We start from the raw sequence: 20,704 nt of genomic DNA, 5'->3' as shown, positions 1-20,704 counted from the left end.
AAAAAAATCACTTGTTCGCATAATAACAGTCGGCCAGAGGTATCTGTTACTACCCATAAAAATGACACTTTTTCCCCATTGAATATGTTTTTTTGACTTTGTGTATACTAGATAGATGTGCTACAATCATTATATAGTAATCCTCATAGGGTAATAACAGATGTATCTGTTACATTGTTTTATAAAGCACTGCAGAATATGCCAGTTCCATATAAATAAATAAACAGCAATAAAGTCACAGTCAGTAAAAAGAACATTGCTGCCAATTCACAAATATATTCCAAAAAACAATATAGAAAACCACTTTATTTCATGATATATGCTTCTAATGACTCCATCTTTCTGGCAGTAGTATTTGCATCTTAGCAATCAGTCAATCCCTGGTAAACCAGTATAGTCAATTCATTGTCTAAATTTATTGGAGAAGCTGCATGCCAAATTCACCACATACGGTAATAGCTCAAACCACAGACATTTGTATTTATGGCAATAAATAATGCCCTATAAATTGTAATGCCAAACAGGAAAAAAGAGACTTCTGTGAGCTTTTCACAATCTTGAAAAATAAGAAGGTCCCGTTCGAGCAACGTGGTGCAAATCTGAGCAGCCTGCAATGTAGGAGAAAGCTGCCAATAGACTGCAAGTGCCACAAACTTACCAACACGTCCGAAGCCTTTGTTATAAGGACCTTCCCAACTTTCATAGTTAGTAAGGTTGAATAAAGACACTAGTTCATCCAGTTCAACATGAGTGAGTGTCTACAATTGTCCCTATCCCTGTACAATGCACACTCACATCGGTCCCTACCCTCAAGGAGCCCACGATCCAAGGTCCCCATTCATATACTAGGGCCAATTTGGACTTTTTTATGGGACTAAGACCCAAACGGTAAAATAGTCTTCAGATGAAATGCTAACTTTCAATTACATAGTGTATACTAAGGTATTATATTGTTCATGTATACAGCACCAACTAACAAAATAGAACCTACTCATCCTATCAGGGGAATAGCTCTCATAAGTGTTACAAAAAAATGAAATACAGGTCTATTCATTTACGGTAAGTCTAAATGCCTGCCTTGGTTTTTCCAATTAAATGGCATTAAATTGTGAAGACAATCCCGCCTTTATTCCTAGCTTTTTAGCTTCTCTACTCCTCTCTTGATAGAAGAGACATTACTACATTACTAATGTTGAGTTTGGTTGCTACCACCCTCTATATAGTGAGTGTGCCTGGGAGAGGGGTGTGTCAACTAGAGGATCCTTACTTAGTTCCCCTGTTTCAACCCCTTTTCCTTTTTTTTTATTCTTGCTAGGACACAGAGCCTTGCTGCCCAGTGTCCTTGGATTGCTAGGATGGAGGCAACTCGTGCTGCCTAGCATCCTTAGTTTCTAGGATCAAGGCCAGGAGAGGGGTGGGCGGGAAGGGCAGCATCCCTGGCCTCAATTGTATTATCGTAAGGATGGGGGCACCTTCCTTTTGTTACAAGGCTGACAGGAGTAGTGACAGCGGAATTGATTTTGACAAGAGAGTGTCTGCTGGGCATGGGATATTCTAAGCTTTCACATCATGATTGGGGGGGAACAGTTTGGCATCTTTGCCTTGGGCGCTGGATGACCTTGCCCCAGCACTCGCTAGGATGCAGGTGGCCAGGCCATGAAGCCATACTTGTAGTTATAGTGTAGCAGCTGCCTGCATCCTAGCAAACTAGGATGTTGTGTGGCAGGTGCTGCCTGCATCCTAGCAACCAATTAAAGATGGAGGGGAACTGATAAGGCCAGCGCTTGTCTTGGGGAAAGACCTGGTTCAAGAGATAAGTACTGCTAATCATAGTTAATTGTATATAGAAGGCTTAAGAGTGGTTGTGATGGTGGTAGTGCCAACTAGTAAAGATAACCTATATTATTAATTTCTTTTTTTTAGAAAGAGAAGTCTCTGTTGTACAAATCTTCAAACATAATTGATATAATTGGTATCTGCAAAGATAAATTACAGAGTACATAGAGTAGCTGTTGCTGCCCTTAGGATGCTTACAATATCCCTACCATTGTCATGTAGACACATATGCACTGTTGTCAGTTTTGGTAGTACCCATTAAATCTGCCACTATGTTCTTACAGGGAGGGTGGCAATATTCTGAGGAAGAACATAAAAACTCCATTCTGGCGGTGTCCTGGTGAAAATATAATTAAGTACCTCAGTACTGCATGGTAACAGTGTTAAGCACTAAACCATAAACTTTTTTTTATGCAGGTTTAAGCCATGTTAAACTATAATTACAGTTTTAAGTTACCAGGCTGATTGAAAGGTATACTTTACCAGAAAATTGGCAACTATGATTTCATTTACCTACTGGGTTGTCTTTCTTGGAGACACTAGTGGCAACATGTACCTGCAGTAGTAAGTGTCTCCATGTGATCCCATAAGGCCGCCATAACAAAGGTTAGTTCCTTGCACATGGGCTCTACAATTATTTGTTTTATCTTTTACGATAGAGGTGCCATCAGTGGAGAGTGAAATATCTGGTGCAGCTGTGCATGGTAGTCAGCTTCTAACTTCAACTTGTTCAGTTAAGCTTTGACAAAAAAAAAAAAAAACTGAAAGCTGACCTCCGTTGTGTTTATTACCTGCCAAAATGATCATTATCTGGAGCCTAAATGCCCAAGTCTTAGTCCTTGTACACACGGTCGGACATTCCGATGGAAAATGTCTGATCGGACCGTGTTGTCGGATAATCAGACCGTGTGTGGGCTCCATCGGACTGTTTCCGTCGGAATATCCGACCGACAAAGTTTTAGAGCTGGGCTATAAAATTTTCCGACAACATGATCCGATCAGACTTTGATAGAGAATTTCGATTGGAGAAAGTGCCACGCATGCTCAGATCAAATTCCTAGACCAAAGCTATTGGCTACTAGCCTGAACGTAGTCCCGCCGTAACGAAAAAACATGATCACGTTCAGAACGATCGGATTTTCCGACAACTTTGTCCAACCGTGTGTATGCAACACCGGTTTTGGTCAAAATCCGTCAGACAAAATCCGGCGTATTTTGTTGTCGGAATGTCCGACCGTGTGTACAAGGGCTTACATTTAAATGAGTTATGAATGCTGCATAGCCACCTGCCTGATAAGTCCATTTTATGAAGCATGACAACATTACTGTTGATGGTGGGGATGCGTGTTAGACACCCACAACTTGCCCCCACTAAAAGCCTACAATTTTATTTTACAGGTCAGATTTTTTACGGCTTGAAGCTCTTCCTAGTTTATTAGTAGCTCAATATGATATGTATTTGACAATAAAACAAGAAAAGGCCCATGAATAAAGCAAATGTGCAATAAACAATAACATGGCAATCATTTAGAAATCCTATTGCATTGCTCTTATTGGTCAGAACTGATGAAATGGGTGTCATGGGTTCCACATCACCCGTGCTCTTTAGACTGTCTTAAAAATAAGCACAAATGTTTCTAATATAAGCATTTACAGACTTTAATGATCCGGAGTAAAACATAGGTAATAATTTAGCAGCAGGAGATGTTTCGCAGCGATCATAAATCCTATGCAGCTCTCAGCTGAGTGCTGTCGTCACCATCATTCGCCAAGCATTATGCACTCATTTACTTTAAACCAATTATCGTTTTTCCACTCAACACCTCTTGAGAATTTGCTGTTTATAATTTATGTTGCAATGCCTATGACATAGTTATCTATTTTAGGGCTCTGCATGTTAGAAACAAAGGCACATCAATTACTCAGGACTTATAGTCTATGTTTTGCATGGATCAATAAATCTAAGTATCACTTCAAAAGGACGTTACACCCTAGATCCAAACCTCTACTCATGGAAATGTTTCTAAAAGCAGTTGATTATAGGCATGATGTTGTGGGTAACAAAATACAAGGTTGGCCATAGACTTCAGAGGGTTGTTGGAATATGCAGGCTCAGGGCAGAGAGACACTAAAGTTTATAGTTTCTCTTAGTAGAGAGAGAAATGGGCAAGGCAGTGCAAGGTGGGGGTGAAGAGACACCAACTTACAACTGGAGTAACACTAGTGATAGGGCCAGGTTTTCCAACTTGTCTCATCATTTCTTCCTCCAAGCATTATTGTGATCATTGTGTAGTAGTTATTTGGCATGAGATGCCACCTGATCTGCAACAGGTATTAATGATGTGTTTTAATGAGCCTCAGACACCTTAGAGCTGAGCTAATGGCTTCAGTTCATGCTGTGTTTGGATATGTTTCAGGCTGCAATTTGTAGTACTCTCCAAGGTGAGCATTGAACACAATCCTTGACATGGACAGTTTTCATAGAAACGGTATGCTTGTCTTTATCTGCTTTACGTGTGTATGGGCTACTCTTGAGAATAAATTTGAGTACCACTGATAGCTGACATTAGTAGCCTCACTAAAGCAGTATGTTCCTCGTACCAGAAGGATAAAGGCACTACTATCATAATCTAAGGCTCATGCTCTAATAGCTTTCATGATTGTAGACTTTGTAGTGACTTTGTAGGCACTGTATTATAAGCTACTGTAGCGGATGACATTTGGGATCAAATGTCACACGAATTGTAAATTTAGTTTTTGCCTCAGGACCCTACAGTACTGAGGGTTAATTGTGTAGGTAGGCCTTAACACCAGTCTGGCCAGGCCATGATTGATGTTCTGCCTGGTCATGTGAAATGTGAGGTGCACATGACAGGCTAGAACCAGGCCTGGTTGGATGTTTGGGTATGGTCCTCTCGGAGTCAATCAGCGGGAGTGCTGGGCCCGCTGATGAGTCTGGTAAGGGGTACTTAAGCAGGTGTGGGTCACGTATTCGGGGTTCCGGAGTTGTTCGAGAGACCCGTGTGGTCTGTTATGGTTCCAGGACCGGGGTAGCCCCGTGAGGGGTCCCGGGCACGGGGTGTCGGACATCCCACAGCATGTTCCTGTCAGTGGCTCCTGATAGACCCGACTGGTCTGGGGTAGTGATCCGACTGTTCCCGAGTCTCAGAACCTGCTGGTCCGAGGCACTGTAACTGAGGGAGGATTCAGGTGTCCAGGTGTGCTCTCGCCTTGGAGGGGCACCACAGCTTGTACAAGTGACCGGGGGAGGACTCTTCGGAGGAGGGCGTCCTGAGAAGTGCCTGGTTACTGAGTTGGGAAGGACATTAATGAATCCACATTTTTCCCGTACCTCAAAGGAAGCTGGAAACGTTCCAGGTACAGTTGGAAAAAGGTTCCTGTTCATCTTCAGTTGATTGTTCAAGTTTTCAGTTAACGTCCTGACTGCCATGACCTCTGGCTAGAGGTCTGTTCAGCTTTGAAGTACCCAGCTGCGAGTGGCTACTCTCTGGGTGAAAGTAGAGACTTTGTTAAACCTGCAGTTCAAGGTACCTGAGATCTTCACCCGTACCCTCTGTTCACAAAGAGACTGTGTTTAATGAAAGTTCTACTGCAAAATAAAACCTTTTGAAGGGACTTTATCTGTGTCAGTGTACAAGTCATTGGGTATCAACCCTGGGAACCCCTAGCCGCGGAGCAGCAGGCCAGGAGAAGGTAATTAGTAAGCCCATTCAGTCAAGGACGCCCTGCAACGGGTTATGGCCGCTACACTTCATACCTGCACTGGAGCACCAGTTTTTACATAGTTAGTCTGGTTGCAAAAAGGCCACCCAGTTCAACCAATAGATGGGAAAAAATAAATAAATTAGACAATCCCATACTCACAGTTGATCCAAAGAAAGGCAAAAATAATTAAATAAATAAAATAAAGCATGATCCAATTTGCTCCATCGGGGGAGAAAAATCCTTCCTGATCCCACAAGAGACAATTGAATATTCCCTGGATCAATTTTACTTATAAATAGTAGTATCCAATTATATTATGTACATTTAGGAAAGAATCCAGGCCTTTCTTAAAACAATCTACTGAGATGGTCGGAACCAGCTCTTGAGGGAGTCTATTCTACACGTTCACGCTCGGCTCTTACTCTGAAGAAACCTTTTCATATTTGGAGATTAAATCTCTTTTCCTCCAGACATAAAGAGTGGCTCCTTGTCCTCTGTGGTGATCCTAAAGTGAATAACTCTACACCAAGTTCACTATATGGACTTATATATTTGTACATGTTGATCATATCCCCCCTTAATCTCATTCTCAAGAGAGAAAAATTCAGTTCCTCTAATCTATCCCCATAGCTGAGCTCCTCCATGCCTCTTATCAGTTAGGTTGCTCTTCTCTGCACTTTCTCCAGTTCCCTGATATCCTTTTTGAGAACCGGTGCCCAAAACTGAACTGCATATTCCAGACGAGGTCTTACTAATGATTTGAACAGGGGCAAAATGATATCTCTCTCTCTGGAGTCCATACCTCTCTTAATACAAGAAAGGATTTCTACATAAAAGAAATGGAAATAGGATAAAACTATTTTTGGTAAATAAATATAGAGTGCATATTTATACATCAGAACAAAATGGGGAACACATGAGGAGGAAAGAGAGACACAGGGATTTTTGTTCCAAAAGAGAACCAGTCCCTCCAAATCAGGAACAGTTGGGAGTTATGCAAATTGTGTTTGTCTTTCATTTTTAAGCTAAAGCAGACAGCCCTTGTGTCAAATACTTTGGTAAGAAAGACAGGCCATAGATGTAAATTGATTGATTCCCCCATCAACACAAACAGTGTTAATGGTGAAATGCCTCCCATGGAGCTATTGTGTTCTCTTGGCGGGTGGGGGAATACGGGGAGCTGCCCTGTCGGGAGAACAGTGATTGTTGCTAGCAGCTATAGCCGCTGGCAATAATTGTGTATTAGAAATCCAACATGATGGTTGTACCCAAGTTGATCAATGCATCAACTTGGGTACAATCAACCTGCCCATACATGGATTTGTCCCTGATAAACTGCCTGAGATTTGAACCATCTATGGCCGACTTAAGAGTACTGAGCCAAAATGTATTTCTATCTAAGTGTTCTCTCTAAGAATCCATTGTTTTTGGTTAAACTTATTTGATTTGATATGAGTATTAGTTCAGCTCAGGCTTTTTTTCAGCGGGAATGCAGGGGAACTCAGTTCCGGCACCTCCTGCACTGAATGTATGTAATGGTAAGGGGCGCTGGGGTGTGCTATAGGGTCTGTTGATGCTAACTGTTGGGGAATCTATTGTCGCTGGAGGGAATATATTGTTGCTGGGGAGGTCTGTTGTTGCTAGTGTGGGATCTATTGTTGTTGGGGGTCGGTCTTATGTTACTGGGCTTCAGTTGTTGTTGGGAGGGTTCTACTGATGAGGGAAGGGTATATTGATGCTGGCTACGGGGAGACCTGTTGCTGCAGGGGCCTATTGTTGCTGGGGGCAGTATTTTCTTGATGGGTGGTCCATTGTTGCTGGTGGGCTGCACGTGATTTATTTTACTGCTTTTATTGTTATCATTAACAAGTTCCATAAAAATTACGTAGTACCACAAATGTTACATGCTTTTTTATTCTCTAAGAGGGGTGGTACTGGGAGGTGGGTAGGGGGTGGAACCAAGGACTGGTGCTCGGAGGTGGGTAGGGGCGGAACCAAGGACTGGTGCTCGGAGGTGGGTAGGGGCGGAACCAAGGACTGGTGCTCGGAGGTGGGTAGGGGCGGAACCAAGGACTGGTGCTCGGAGGTGGGTAGGGGCGGAACCAAGGACTGGTGCTCGGAGGTGGGTAGGGGTGGAGACAAGGGGTGACTTGGAAAGGGGGAGTTCCTGCACCTATTGTTTGAGAAAAAAAAAGCCCTGGCTCAGCCCATCCAAGGTTTGTAGCAAAGAGCACAAATTCAAGTCAGATCACATGATACTTTGATGAACTTTTTAGAATCCAATTCAAGGAATAGAAAACGTACAGCTAGTCAAAAATAACTCGCTAATATTTATGGATTCTGAAATGTTTGCAGCAAAGGCTAAAAATAGGTTTCCGATATTTGTGAAGTGTGAAGAGAACATTGCGTCATTGAAGGCAAACATATAAAAGCAGCTTAAAATACATTGGTAGTTTTATATACTCATCTATAAAACTGTGAGGGCCCATTTACATGTGTACATTGTCTTATTACACTTTATTTGATGTGCATTATGTCACACATTAACGTGAATTCCATTGAGCATTCAATTGAATTCAATGGACTTCCAGAGCACCAAAACGTCCCAAAAATCAGACATGTCCCAAATTTTTGCTACAACATGCGCTATAATACGTTGCCATTCAATGCTACGCATATTTAATGTTTTCGTGCATTTGGCTGCTATTCAACTGAATGGCAATGCAATGTGTCAACATGTGTAACATCTGTAGCATCAATACATGTGTTGCCACAACGCGTAGATGTAAATTGGCCTTAAGGCACGTGTGATGAAACGCATAGGGTGGAGCGACGTGCTGACGTCATCCTGCGTTCCAGGAAGTGCAGGATGCTTCTGTGTTTTTAGCCAGCCGCCAATTTTATCGTGCAATTTATGTTACTTCTGACTTGTAAGTCCAACCTATTTTTTTTAATAAAATAACTAGAAAGGTTTCCACACTATGTGGAGCTTCTCCTTTCATGTTGATTGTGGCCTCACTTTAGATGCCATCGAGATGAGAAGTACAACCCATAGCCTTATTTTGTGGGAGGGTTTTGTGAATACCCCGGCCAGGGTGTTTGGCCACATGCTCATCTGACCTCTCTTTAATTAGAGGGTCCACTAAATCCACCATCTTTACTAAGGTGGTGTCACGATTTGGAAACCTAAATGGTGATTGGATGTTCATTACTCTCATCTGAACGCTTATGAAGAGGATTGTCTCAACTTTTCATGAACTTTCTATTTGAGAACTCCATCGTGATATCAGCATATTAGTGTATTTGCACTTGGATGTTGTCACACATGGGTGACATGGTTACATAGTTAGTAAGGTTGAATAAAGACACCAGTCCATCCAGTTCAACCTGAGTTGTCCCTATCCCTGTACATTGCCCACTCACATCCATCCCTACCCTCAAGGAGCCCACAATTCCAGGTCCCCCTTCATATACTAGGGCCAATTTCGGCAAGAAGCCGATTAACCTACCTGCATGTCTTTGGAGTGTGGAAGGAAACCGGAGGAAACCCACACAGGCACAGGGAGAACATGCAAACTCCAGGCAGGTAGTGTCATGGTTGGGATTCAAACCAACGACCCTTTTTACTGCTAGGCGAGAGTCCTAACCACTACACCACTGTGCCACCCCATAGAAGTGATTACATGGCATTTATGTTATTACAACACTAAATCGTATTTTATTTGTTTTGATTCTTTGATTTATGTATTTCTGATCATCGCTGTTTATAGTGCGGCTCTTTTTTGATATGTTATGGTTAGTGTTTTTGTTAATGCATTTCCACTGAAGTTATGTCAAAAGCAGCAAATCGGATCAACACATCTTAGTGCAAAAAAGGCATCATGAGTATTAATGTGCATTATGAAGCATGTTGACATCCAATACAAGGTGGGCAGCACTGCACCCAAACGAGACCTATTCAGATGAATAGGTCCATGCCGCGACTGAGTACAATGCACTGCACACAGTTGTTATATGGTTGGTTGGCATTTTCAGGGTTAAAACAAGCAATAATAAGGAAACATATCACCTCCTTACTGCCTGTCAAAGCCCTCTGAAAAGCAATTCACCATGGCTCGTTTTTCAGTGGAGCAGCAAGGCCTGGCACATGTGAGAATGATCCATTAAAGCGTTATTGCATACTTACATTGGTCTAGCTTAGCCCAATGAAGTCATGTGTATCTTACACTTGAGGGACCACTGAGGAAGTTGACAATCTCTGTAGTAATCTGCACTACTACAGTTAAAGTGGACATCTTCCACTTCCTATGCCACGTGGCTTCCCTTCTGCAAGCTGACCACAGGGAGTCGCTCACTGCGGCCATTCACAGAACATAAGCCAATCTCTGATTGGATGAGGTGCAGAGGAAAGGTGACATCACAATGTCCATCTTGTCCAATCAGAGAATGAAAAGAACTCAACCAAACCACAGATGCAACCTATCAGCTGCAGTCACTGTTTGGCTATTCTGGCAACTGTGGGTGCCAACTGTCAGAATACAAAAGCTGGCAAAGGGAGACCATGTTTAGTGTGGATGGGGGGGATATTTATAGGTGAGGTGAAGAACGTACACAAGTAATGTTTCCACAATGCAGTGGTGTGAATTGGAGACAAGCTCTTAGAGGTAGAAGAGCACACTGGACTGACTTTCTCGGTTGAGGGTCTATGAGTGAGTGATGGTGGGGGCGTGTTGGGGCAGTTCATTCCCGGTGAATCCATCCCAACTTGGCAGAAAGGTGGTGGTGGGCCCTATTGAGGGACTCGGGCTGCTACCTCTGGGTACGGTCTCAAGGTTGTTTCCACATAAACTTGTGAGGGTAGGTAAAAGGAGCGCCCAGTATCCAATCAGAAGTAAAATAAAGGTGAATAGTCATTTTATTAAAAATGGTAGAGCATGATAAAAACCAACGTGTTTCCGGGGAACAAAGACTCCCCCTTCTTCAGGGCTGCTTCTCAATGTTATGATGGATGGGGATGTACCCAAAATGGTGTGTCTGACACTGAGATCGGGATGGTTGCGGTATTCTCTGGCGGTGGCAGCAACGTAGGAGACAAGGCAGTTTGCCGTCTAGTGCAGTGGCACTTCACTGGAATAGCCACCCAACGCAGTCTCACCACACCTAGTCTGAATGAACCCAGAGGCATGACTAGAACCTTCAGGGACATGGAGCAAGAAACTATGAAGTGCCCCCCTGACTGCTGGGGCCCTTTCAGTTGGTCCTGGGGCCCTTTCCTCTGGATTTAGGTGCCATAGACTGCTATGTTAAATCACAACAATTGCAAGCAAGTCGTAACAAAAACACATGTCTTTGGGGTTGCAGCAGTGTAAACCAAGCCATATGGTCCCACAGCCATTTTGGTGCCCCTATAGTGACGGAACGCCAGGGCCCAGTCAGAAAGTGTGGCAGGTCGGTAGTTCCACCACTGAATATACCCTTAGAAAGAAAGGGCCAGCAGTGTGCATCCTTTCTAACACTGTGGACATGCTTACAGGAGAGTCAAGCAACAGAAATGACTCCTCAGCATACTACTGCCCCTTCGCTGTCCAGGGATAAGACCAGAGTTTGGTGGACGTTGCTTCCTGCTGTCTCATCACCTTGGATAGTACCATTACACACAATGTCTGCCCGCTACCCTGTGGGTGGTTTATCATTTGAAGAGGAAATCATGGAAAATGAATATCGGAATTTTGTATAAAAGAACAGTGGGCCTGTACATTTCGAGTCTCTAAAGTTTCCTGGAAGAAAAGAATTGTTGCCATGGCCAACACCAGCGATTCCCATGGCCAACACCAGTGATTCCCATGACCAACACCAGAGATTCCCATGACCAACACCAGCGATTCCCATGGCCAACACCAGCGATTCCCATGGCCAACACCAGCGATTCCCATGACCAACACCAGCCATTCCTATGGCCAACACCAGCGATTCCCATGACCAACACCAGCGATTCCCATGACCAACACCAGTGATTCATATGGCCAACACCAGCGATTCTCATGGCCAACACCAGCAATTCCCATGGCCAACACCAGCGATTCCCATGACCAACACCGACGATTCCCATGACCAACACCAGCAATTCCCATGACCAACACCAGCGATTCCTATGGCCAACACCAGCGATTCCCATGACCAACACCAGCGATTCCCGTGGCCAACACCAGCGATTCCCATGACCAACACCAGCGATTCCCATGACCAACACCAGCGATTCCTATGGCCAACACCAGCGATTCCCATGGCCAACACCGGCGATTCCCATGGCCAACACCGGCGATTCCCATGACCAACACCGGCGATTCCCATGACCCACACCGGCAATTGCCATGGCCAACACCGGCGATTCCCATGGCCAACACCAGCGATTCCCATGGCCAACACCAGCGATTCCCATGGCCAACACAAGCGATTCCCATGGCCAACACCAGCGATTCCACCTCTATACGTCCCTCTTCAGGTTTCATTTAAAGAAAATACTGTTCACTTCCGCACACAAAGCTGCGCTCCATATGATGCCATCTGTACATAAATATCTTCAGTGAGGCTCTGCTGATAGATGTACATAGGGACATGGTACCCAGTACAATACAATGACTGGCAGATTATTATAATCAGGAAAAAAATACCATTTAAATCAACTTCCAGCCAGCATTGATTTGTTTTCTTCTTAAAATAAAACCCAGGGGAGGCCGGCAACGGCTCGCTGTGTCTGAGCCTATTTCTTAACAACTCCCCACAGGCTGGATGTAGCAGGTGCTGGGAGACTCATCTCCATCCCCCTCTACATCAACTGATTGGGGGAGGAGTGAGCAAGGGGAATAGACAGAGCCAGGGGGAGGGGGAGGATAGGAGAGAGGAAGAGAGAGATGGGAAGAGAGAGAGGGGGAGAGAAGAGATAGATGGGAGAAGAGAGGAGAGAGAGAGGGGGAGATGGGAAGGGGGGGAGAGAGAGTAGAGACAGAGAGAGGGGAAAGGAGAGAGAAAGATAGCGAGAAAGGAAGGCAGAGGGGGGGGGGGAGAGATATAGAGAGAGGAGGGCATAGAGAGAGAGAGAGGGTGAGAGGAGAGAGAGAGAGATAGCGAGAGAGGAGGGAAGAGAGAGAGGGGGAGAGGAGAGAGAGGGGATAGAGATAGAGAGAGAGGGAGAGGGGGAGAGGAGAGGGGGAGGAGAGAGGGGGGTAGAGATAGCGAGAGAGGAGGGAAGAGAGGGGGGGAAAGGGGAGAGGAGAGAGAGGGGAGAGAGACAGAGAGAGAGGAGGGCAGAGAGAGAGAGAGAGAGAGGGGAGAGGGGGATAGAGGAGAGAGATGGGAAGAGAGAGAAGGGAGAGAAGAGAGTGGAGAGAGAGAGGGGATAGGTGGGAGGGAGGAGAGAGAAAGGGGGAGAAGAGGGGATAGAGAGGAGAGGGAGAGAGAGAAAGAGAGAGAGAGAGAGAGAGAGAGAGAGAGAGAGAGAGAGAGAGAGAGAGAGAGAGAGAGAGAGAGTGGGATGAGGGGGAGGAGAGAGATGGGAAGAGAGAGAGGGGAGAGAATAGAGGGGGAGAGAGAGAGGTCGGAAGAGAGAGGGTGGAAAGGAGAGAGGGGGAGAGAGATAGAGAGAAAATAGAGAGAGGAGAGAGAGAGAGGGGGAGAGAGAGGCGAGAGAGGGGAAGAGAGGGAGAGTGGGGAGAGGGAAAGAAGGGGGAGGGAAAATAGAGAGGGGGGAGAGGAGAGAGAGGAGGAAGAGAGAGGACAGAGAGGGGGAGGATAGGACAGAGAGGGGGAGAGAGGGGGAAGGGAAAGGAGAGAGGGGGGAGAGGGGGAGGAGAGGAGAGAGAGGGGGAGAAAGGAGAGAGAGGGGGAAGAGAGAGTGAGGGGAGGAATAGAGTAAGAGCGAGGGAGAAAGAGGATAGAGTAAAGGAAAGAGAGGGAGGGGGGAGAGAGAGGAGAAAGGGGGAAGAGAGAGCAAGAGGGAAAGAAGAGAGAGGAAGAGAAAGAGAGAAGGAAATAGAAAGAGAGAGGAAGAGAGATGGGGAGGAGAGAAAGAGAGTAGGAAAGAGAGAGAGGTGAGGAGAGAGAAAGAGAGGGCAAAGAGAAGGGTAAGAGAGTCGGAGGGAGAGAGAGCGAGAGAGAGAGAGAGAGGGAAGGAAAGAGGAGAGAGTGAGAAGATAGAGAGGGGAAAGAGGAGAAAGAGAGGGAGGGAGAGAAGAAGAGAAAGAGAGGGGAAGAGAGAAAAGGGAAGAGAGCGTGAGAGGGAGGAGAGACGGGGAAGAGAGAGGGAGGGGAAGAGAAAGGGAAAAGAGGTAGATGGACAGAGAGAGTAAAGGGGGAAGAGAGGAAAAGAAAGAGACAAATAGTGAGGGGAGTGGAGAGGAGAGAGTGAGGGGTAAGAGGGGGGTGGAGGGAGATGTAGGGGCAGAAAAAGGGATAGAAAGAGGAAATAAGGAGAAGGGGGGAGGGGAAGAGAGCTGTGGGGATGGCAGGTAAATCTCCCCCTATAATAAAGCCCCCTGTATATGGTGAAGATATGTCCAGGTACCCCATTACACATGGAGTGAGCCTCTAGTAACCAGTGCCCCCCATGTAAAGAAGACTCCCTCCTGTTCATGTAGAGAGGTTACAGAAAGAGCCCGCCATCTGCCTGGCCTATAAATCAGTTGTGAGGAGTGGTGGAAGATGAAGACATTGTTGTGTGGGGGTGGCTGGATGTGGTAAGGGAGCAGAAGGTCACCGCCATTGTGGCAGACAATGCCCCCGCCCTCTATGAACACATGAATGGCCCCACGTCATACATCAATGTAACCAGGACACTCTTTTATTTCCCACCACAATCTTATTTATTGGCATCACACAGCATTGGCTCCACACCAAGCCAGTAAACATGCACTCTGCCATGTTGTTGTGTACATTGTCTGCACTTTGTTCTGTATAATCAGCCATGGACCTGTTATTTATCAGGATTGGAGGCCATAGTCCCTGATGTGTGCTATCTGAGGGGAGAAGAAGGGGGCAGGGTGGGGCTGGGTGAGGTAATGTCCCCCCCCCCAGCACAGCTCTATGGAGGTGAGTCGGAGGACAGTCTCTCTCTGTCACTAAACATGAGCGAACGCTGCTCTGGGAATAAATATTTTCCCGCCCTTGGGGACGGTTCCTGATTGGACTGGGAGCTCTGGGCACCGTGAGCGCGCTCAGTCTCCACCCTGAGGGCGCGCCGCTGAGATCTTGGCAGCTGCCAGAGAGCGGGCACCACCGCCACACTAATCATAGCACCGTATTGTCACATGTCCTCACATAGCGATATTGTCCTCGTTCACACCATAATAACGTGACAGCACACCACCGCACGACGCACGAACTATACCGCACTATATTTACCACAGCGCTGCACTGCTATACTTGTGAATGTGCCAGGGGAGGGCATCACCCCTCCATCACCACACAGCACAGCCAGGGGAGGACATCACCCCTCCACCACACAGCACTGCCAGGGGAGGATATCACCCCTCCATCACCACACAGCACTGCCAGGGGAAGGCATCACCCCATCCATCACCACACAGCACTGCCAGGGGAGGACATCACCCCATCCATCACACAGCACTGCCAGGGGAGGACATCACCCCTCCACCACACAGCACTGCCAGGGGAGGACATCACCCCTCCACCACACAGCACTGCCAGGGGAGGACATCACCCCTCCACCACACAGCACTGCCAGGGGAGGACATCACCACCCTCCACCACACAGCACTGCCAGGGGAGGACATCACCACCCTCCACCACACAGCACTGCCAGGGGAGGACATCACCCCTCCACCACACAGCACTGCCAGGGGAGGACATCACCACCCTCCACCACACAGCACTGCCAGGGCAGGACATCACCACCCTCCACCACACAGCACTACCAGGGGAGGACATCACCCCTCCACCACACAGGACTGCCAGGGCAGGACATCACCCCTCCATCATCCCACAGCTCTGCCAGGGGAGGACACCACCCCTCCACCACACAGCACTGCCAGGGGAGGACATTAACCCTCCATCACACAGCACTGCCAGGGGAGGACATTAACCCTCCATCACACAGCACTGCCAGGGGAGGACATCACCCCTCCATCACCCCACAGCACTGTCAGGGGAGGACACCACCCCTCCATCACCACACAGCACTGTCAGGGGAGGACATCACCACCCCTCCAACACAAAGCACTGCCAGGGGAGGGCATCACCCCTCCATCACCACACAGCACTGCCAGGGGAGGACATCACCCCTCCATCACCACACAGCACTGTCAGGGGAGGACATCACCCCCCCTCCAACACACAGCACTGCCAGGGGAGGGCATCACCCCTCCACCACACAGCACTGCCAGGAGAGGGCATCACCCCTCCACCACACAGCACTGCCAGGAGAGGTCATCACCCCTTCACCACACAGCACTGCCAGTTGACATCACCCCACAGCACTGCCAGAGGAAGACATCACCCCTCCATCACCACACAGCACTGCCAGGGGAGGACATCACCCCTCCACCACACAGCACTGCCAGGGCAGGACATCACCCCTCCACCACACAGCACTGCCAGGGCAGGACATCACCCCTCCACCACACAGCACTGCCAGAGGAAGACATCACCCCTCCACCACACAGCACTGCCAGGGGAGGCATCACCCCTCCACCACACAGCACTGCCAGGGAAGGCATCACCCCTTCACCACACAGCACTGCCAGGGGAGGGAAACACCTCTCCATCACCACACAGCACTGCCAATGGAGGATATCACCCCTCCATCACACAGCACTACCAGGGGAGGACATCACCCCTCCATCACCACATTAGGCATCATTGCCTCCACCAAACAGCACTGCCAGAGGGGCATCACCCCCCCCCCCCCACCACCACCACCACCTCACATAGAACTAGTGCTAATGTCTGCTGAGGAGAGTGAGAAGAGGAAAGAGGGATAAATAGAGGAGATAGATGTAAGGGAAAGAGGAGAGAGAGAGAGAGAGAGAGAGAGAGAGAGAAGAAATAAGAGAAAAAGAGAGAGAAGAACGAGGGGAGATAGATGGAGAGGAGATAGATGGAGACAGAAATGGAGAGGGTGAATAAGAGGAGAGGAGAGGAGAGGGAGAGAGATGATAGAAGAAATGGGGGATAGATGGGGAGGGCGAAAGAGAGGAGAGGGAAAGCTGAAGATTCTGGGAGATAGAGGAAGAGAGAAGAGGGAGAGAAGAGGTAAAAAGAGTGGAGAAAGATGGAGGAGAGAAGAGAGGGAGAGAGTTAGAGGAGAGGAAGAAATAGAGGGGAGAAGATGGAAGGAAGGAGGAGAGAGGGAAAGGGGAGATGGAGGAAATAGAGTGCTGATGTCTACTGCAGAAATGGGAGAGGAGAGGAGAGAAGGGGAATAAAGGGAGAGGAGATGAGGATGGGAGGGTGGATGTCTACTGAGGCATCTCAGCAGCTTCAGCACTGTAGTAGTCAAGGATCACACTGGATAGATAGATAGATAGATAGATAGATAGATAGATAGATAGATAGATAGATAGATAGATAGATAGGAGTGTGTCAGTGTCCACCGGAGCAGTACACAAATCAGACTAATACATATGTATAGAGAAGAGATGGCATGTCTATGGGGGGGGCGGCCAGTGATCACACCATATCATTCTCAGAGAGAAAAAGTCCATGTCTATGGGGTACCATAGTCATCACCTTCACCGTCATCATCATCCTCCTCCCTGCACAGTGGCATAGAAGTACACCTGGCACTGCCTAGAATTAATCCCAGCAGAGGATGGATGGATAGATGGGAAGTGGAAGGATGGATGGGAGGTTGAAGGTTGGGAGGTGGATGGATGGGAGGTGGATGGATGGGAGGTGGAAGGATGGGAGGTGGAAGGATGGATGGGAGGTGGAAGGATGGGAGGTGGAAGGATGGATGGGAGGTGGAAGGATGGGAGGTGGAAGGATGGATGGGAGGTGGAAGGATGGGAGGTGGAAGGATGGATGGAAGGATGGGAGGTGGAAGGATGGATGGGAGGTGGAAGGTGGATGGATGGATGGATGGATGGATGGGAGGTGGAAGGATGGGAGGTGGAAGGATGGGAGGTGGAAGGATGGATGGGAGGTGGAAGGATGGGAGGTGGAAGGATGGATGGGAGGTGGAAGGATGGGAGGTGGAAGGATGGATGGGAGGTGGAAGGATAGGAGGTGGAAGGATGGGAGGTGGAAGGATGGATGGGAGGTGGAAGGTGGATGGATGGATGGATGGATGGGAGGTGGAAGGTGGATGGATGGATGGGAGGTGGAAGGATGGATGGGAGGTGGAAGGATGGATGGGATGGAGTGGAGGAGGTGAACCATCTCCATCCTCTGATTCTCTGGGTACCAAGAGCAGCTTTAACCACCAACGTGCCATTCGCGAATCATACAGTATAATAGGAATGGAATGGTCTCCACCGCACAATGCATGCCATGGCGGTAGGATCAAACCTTTGAATGACACATCACACAAATCAGATCTGATTCGATGAGATTGGATGTTCAGCCATGGAAGGCAGGATGTGGAGATGAAAGTTCCCCAGGTTTGGGATGCAGAACCAGCGATCCCCCCTCCTCTGTACAAATCACGTTCGGCATAAACAAATAACGATCACACCCTCCCATAGAATTCCTCTGATTGAATGGCAGTGAATTGCCGGGCACTGGCCGATGCAGGTCTATAGGGGATGTCTTTGGATCATGACAATACATAGTACTGTTGTTGTGCTGCATAGATTGGCATTAATCAGCCATGGTGGGAAATGACACCTCATCCACAGAGTAGGGCTAAAACAAAAGGGAGAAGCAGCCCCATCCCCTCCACCGCTTCCAGCATCTGATACAATGAATTCATCAGCACAAGAAACACATCAAGTCGGATACAAAAGCTAAAACAAAGCAATATAGATCACAACAAAGCACCGAATATAAAACATTCATCCCTCTATAGATCGCATCCCTCTATAGATCGCATCCTTCCATAGATCTCATCCTTCTACCGATCCCATCCTTCCATAGATCCCATACTTCTACAGATATCATCCTTCTACAGACCCCATCCTTCCATAGATCTCATCCTTCTACAGACCCCATCCTTCCATAGATCTCATCCTTCTACAGATCCCATCCTTCCATAGATCTCATCCTTCTACAGATCCCATCCTTCCATAGATCTCATCCTTCCATAGATCTCATCCTTCCATAGATCTCATCCTTCTACAGATCTCATCCTTCCATAGATCTTATCCTTCTACAGATCTCATCCTTCCAAAGATCTCATCCTTCCAAAGATCTTATCCTTCTACAGATCTCATCCTTCTACAGATCTCATCCTTCTACAGATCTCATCCTTCCAAAGATCTCATCCTTCTACAGATCTCACCCTTCTACAGATCTCACCCTTCTACAGATCTCATCCTTCCATAGATCTCACCCTTCTACAGATCCCATCCTTCTACAGATCCCATCCTTCTACAGATCCCATCCTTCCATAGATCCCATCCTTTTACAGATCCCATCCTTCCATAGATCTCATCCTTCTACAGATCCCATCCTTCCATAGATCTCATCCTTCTACAGATCCCATCCTTCTACAGATCTCATCCTTCCATAGATCTCATCCTTCCATAGATCTCACCCTTCTACAGATCCCATCCTTTTACAGATCCCATCCTTCCATAGATCTCATCCTTCTACAGATCCCATCCTTCCATAGATCTCATCCTTCCATAGATCTCATCCTCCTTTAGATTTCATCCTTCTACAGATCCCATCATTCTTCTACAGATATCCTCCTATAGATCCCATCCTTCTATAGATCTCATCCTCCACTGACCACAAACAAACAAATATCAGCAAATGGAGAAATTAGAAGGAAATACCTGCAGCTCCCAGGAAACATAAAGTCCAGATGAGATCCTTAGTGTGCAGCATTGTAAGTCTGCAGAGCCAGGAATTCCTCCTGCTGCTCCTATATCAATGATGGGCTCCAAAGATGATCCGAGGCGTTTAAGATCCCCCTTTTGTTGCAAATGCTGGATTTGGTGCAATGGTGGTAAAATGGGGTCTTGATGGTTTCTCTCTTTTTCTGTTTTTTCCCCCTTTTTTTTTTTTTTTTTTCAGATTGAGTATATTTCGCAAAAAAAAAAAGAATTCTTTTTATTCGAGTGGATTGCCAGCTGCTCAGTAAGCTGTGTGCAGGCACTGATCAGAGAATGAGTGACAGTCTGAGCCTCAGCACACCCCCAGCAAGCAGACCTGATCAATGCGCCCAGCCACAAACTCCAAGTTGGTGTCTGGATAAGAGAGAGAGAGAGAGAGAGCAACACCAATATCCCTCCGCAGCCTCTGTACAAATATTACTGAGCATCCACCAAGCTCAGGGAGAGAGAGGGGGAGAGGGGGAGACTGGCGAGGATAGCAGGAGGCAGCTGTGTGCAAAAGATGGCATGGACTTCTACACCAGACCCAGCCCCTTTGTGGAAAGGGCTCCAGCAGGATCTGATCAGCACTGCAAATAAACAGAGATGGCCTTTTGTTTAGACAGGATTTTAGTGAATGGAGAGAAAAAATGATTTCAGATTTATTATCAGAAATAAGTTTTATGAATGACTTTCTTACTGGGCGCTTATACCCCCCTTCCTGCCCAGGCCAATTTCCAGTTTTTCTGCAAAGTTGCACTTTGAATTGTGTGGTCATGCAACATTGTACCCATATTACATTTTTTATCATTTTATTATTATTTTTTTTAGACAGATAGAGCTTTGTTTTGTTGGTATTTAATCACCACTGGGCTTTTTTGTAAATGTTTTGCTAAACAAGCAAATAAAAGATCAAAACATTTAAAAAAATAAATAAATAAACATTTCTTTTTAGTTTATGTTATAAAATTTTGCAAATAAATATTGTTTCTCCTTCACTCATGTGCACCGATACCCTGCGTTGATGGGCATTGATAGGCTGCATTGATGGGCACTGATAGTAGGCACTGATAGGCAGCACTCATGAAGAGGCACTGATGGGGAGATAATGATAGGCATCACTGATAGGCAGCACTGGTGAGGAGGCACTG

At 46.8% G+C, this 20,704-nt stretch overlaps 1 protein-coding gene across 11 annotated transcripts in view; it reads right to left on the bottom strand.

The window, feature by feature from the left end:
* Positions 1-20,057, bottom strand: part of NCAM1 (neural cell adhesion molecule 1) — a 503,899-nt gene extending 483,842 nt beyond the window's left edge. For 4 of the 11 annotated variants that reach the window (XM_077458119.1, XM_077458120.1, XM_077458126.1 and 1 more), the window contains exon 1: positions 19,515-20,057. In XM_077458119.1, the coding sequence (XP_077314245.1) occupies positions 19,515-19,566 (52 nt within the window). In that variant the 5' untranslated portion in view covers positions 19,567-20,057. The remainder of the gene's footprint in view (positions 1-19,514) is intronic. The other 7 variants (XM_077458122.1, XM_077458123.1, XM_077458124.1 and 4 more) reach the window with 7 other exon arrangements.
* Between the last annotated feature and the right edge of the window lie 647 nt (positions 20,058-20,704).

The sequence above is a fragment of the Lithobates pipiens genome, unplaced genomic scaffold (assembly GCF_037356315.1).
Source record: "Lithobates pipiens isolate NorthernLeopardFrog02 unplaced genomic scaffold, aLitPip1_a1.2 Scaffold_27, whole genome shotgun sequence".
NCBI classification, from domain to species: Eukaryota; Metazoa; Chordata; class Amphibia; order Anura; family Ranidae; genus Lithobates; species Lithobates pipiens.
Note: the sequence above shows the minus strand (reverse complement) of the source record. Positions and strands in the feature narration are given on the sequence as shown.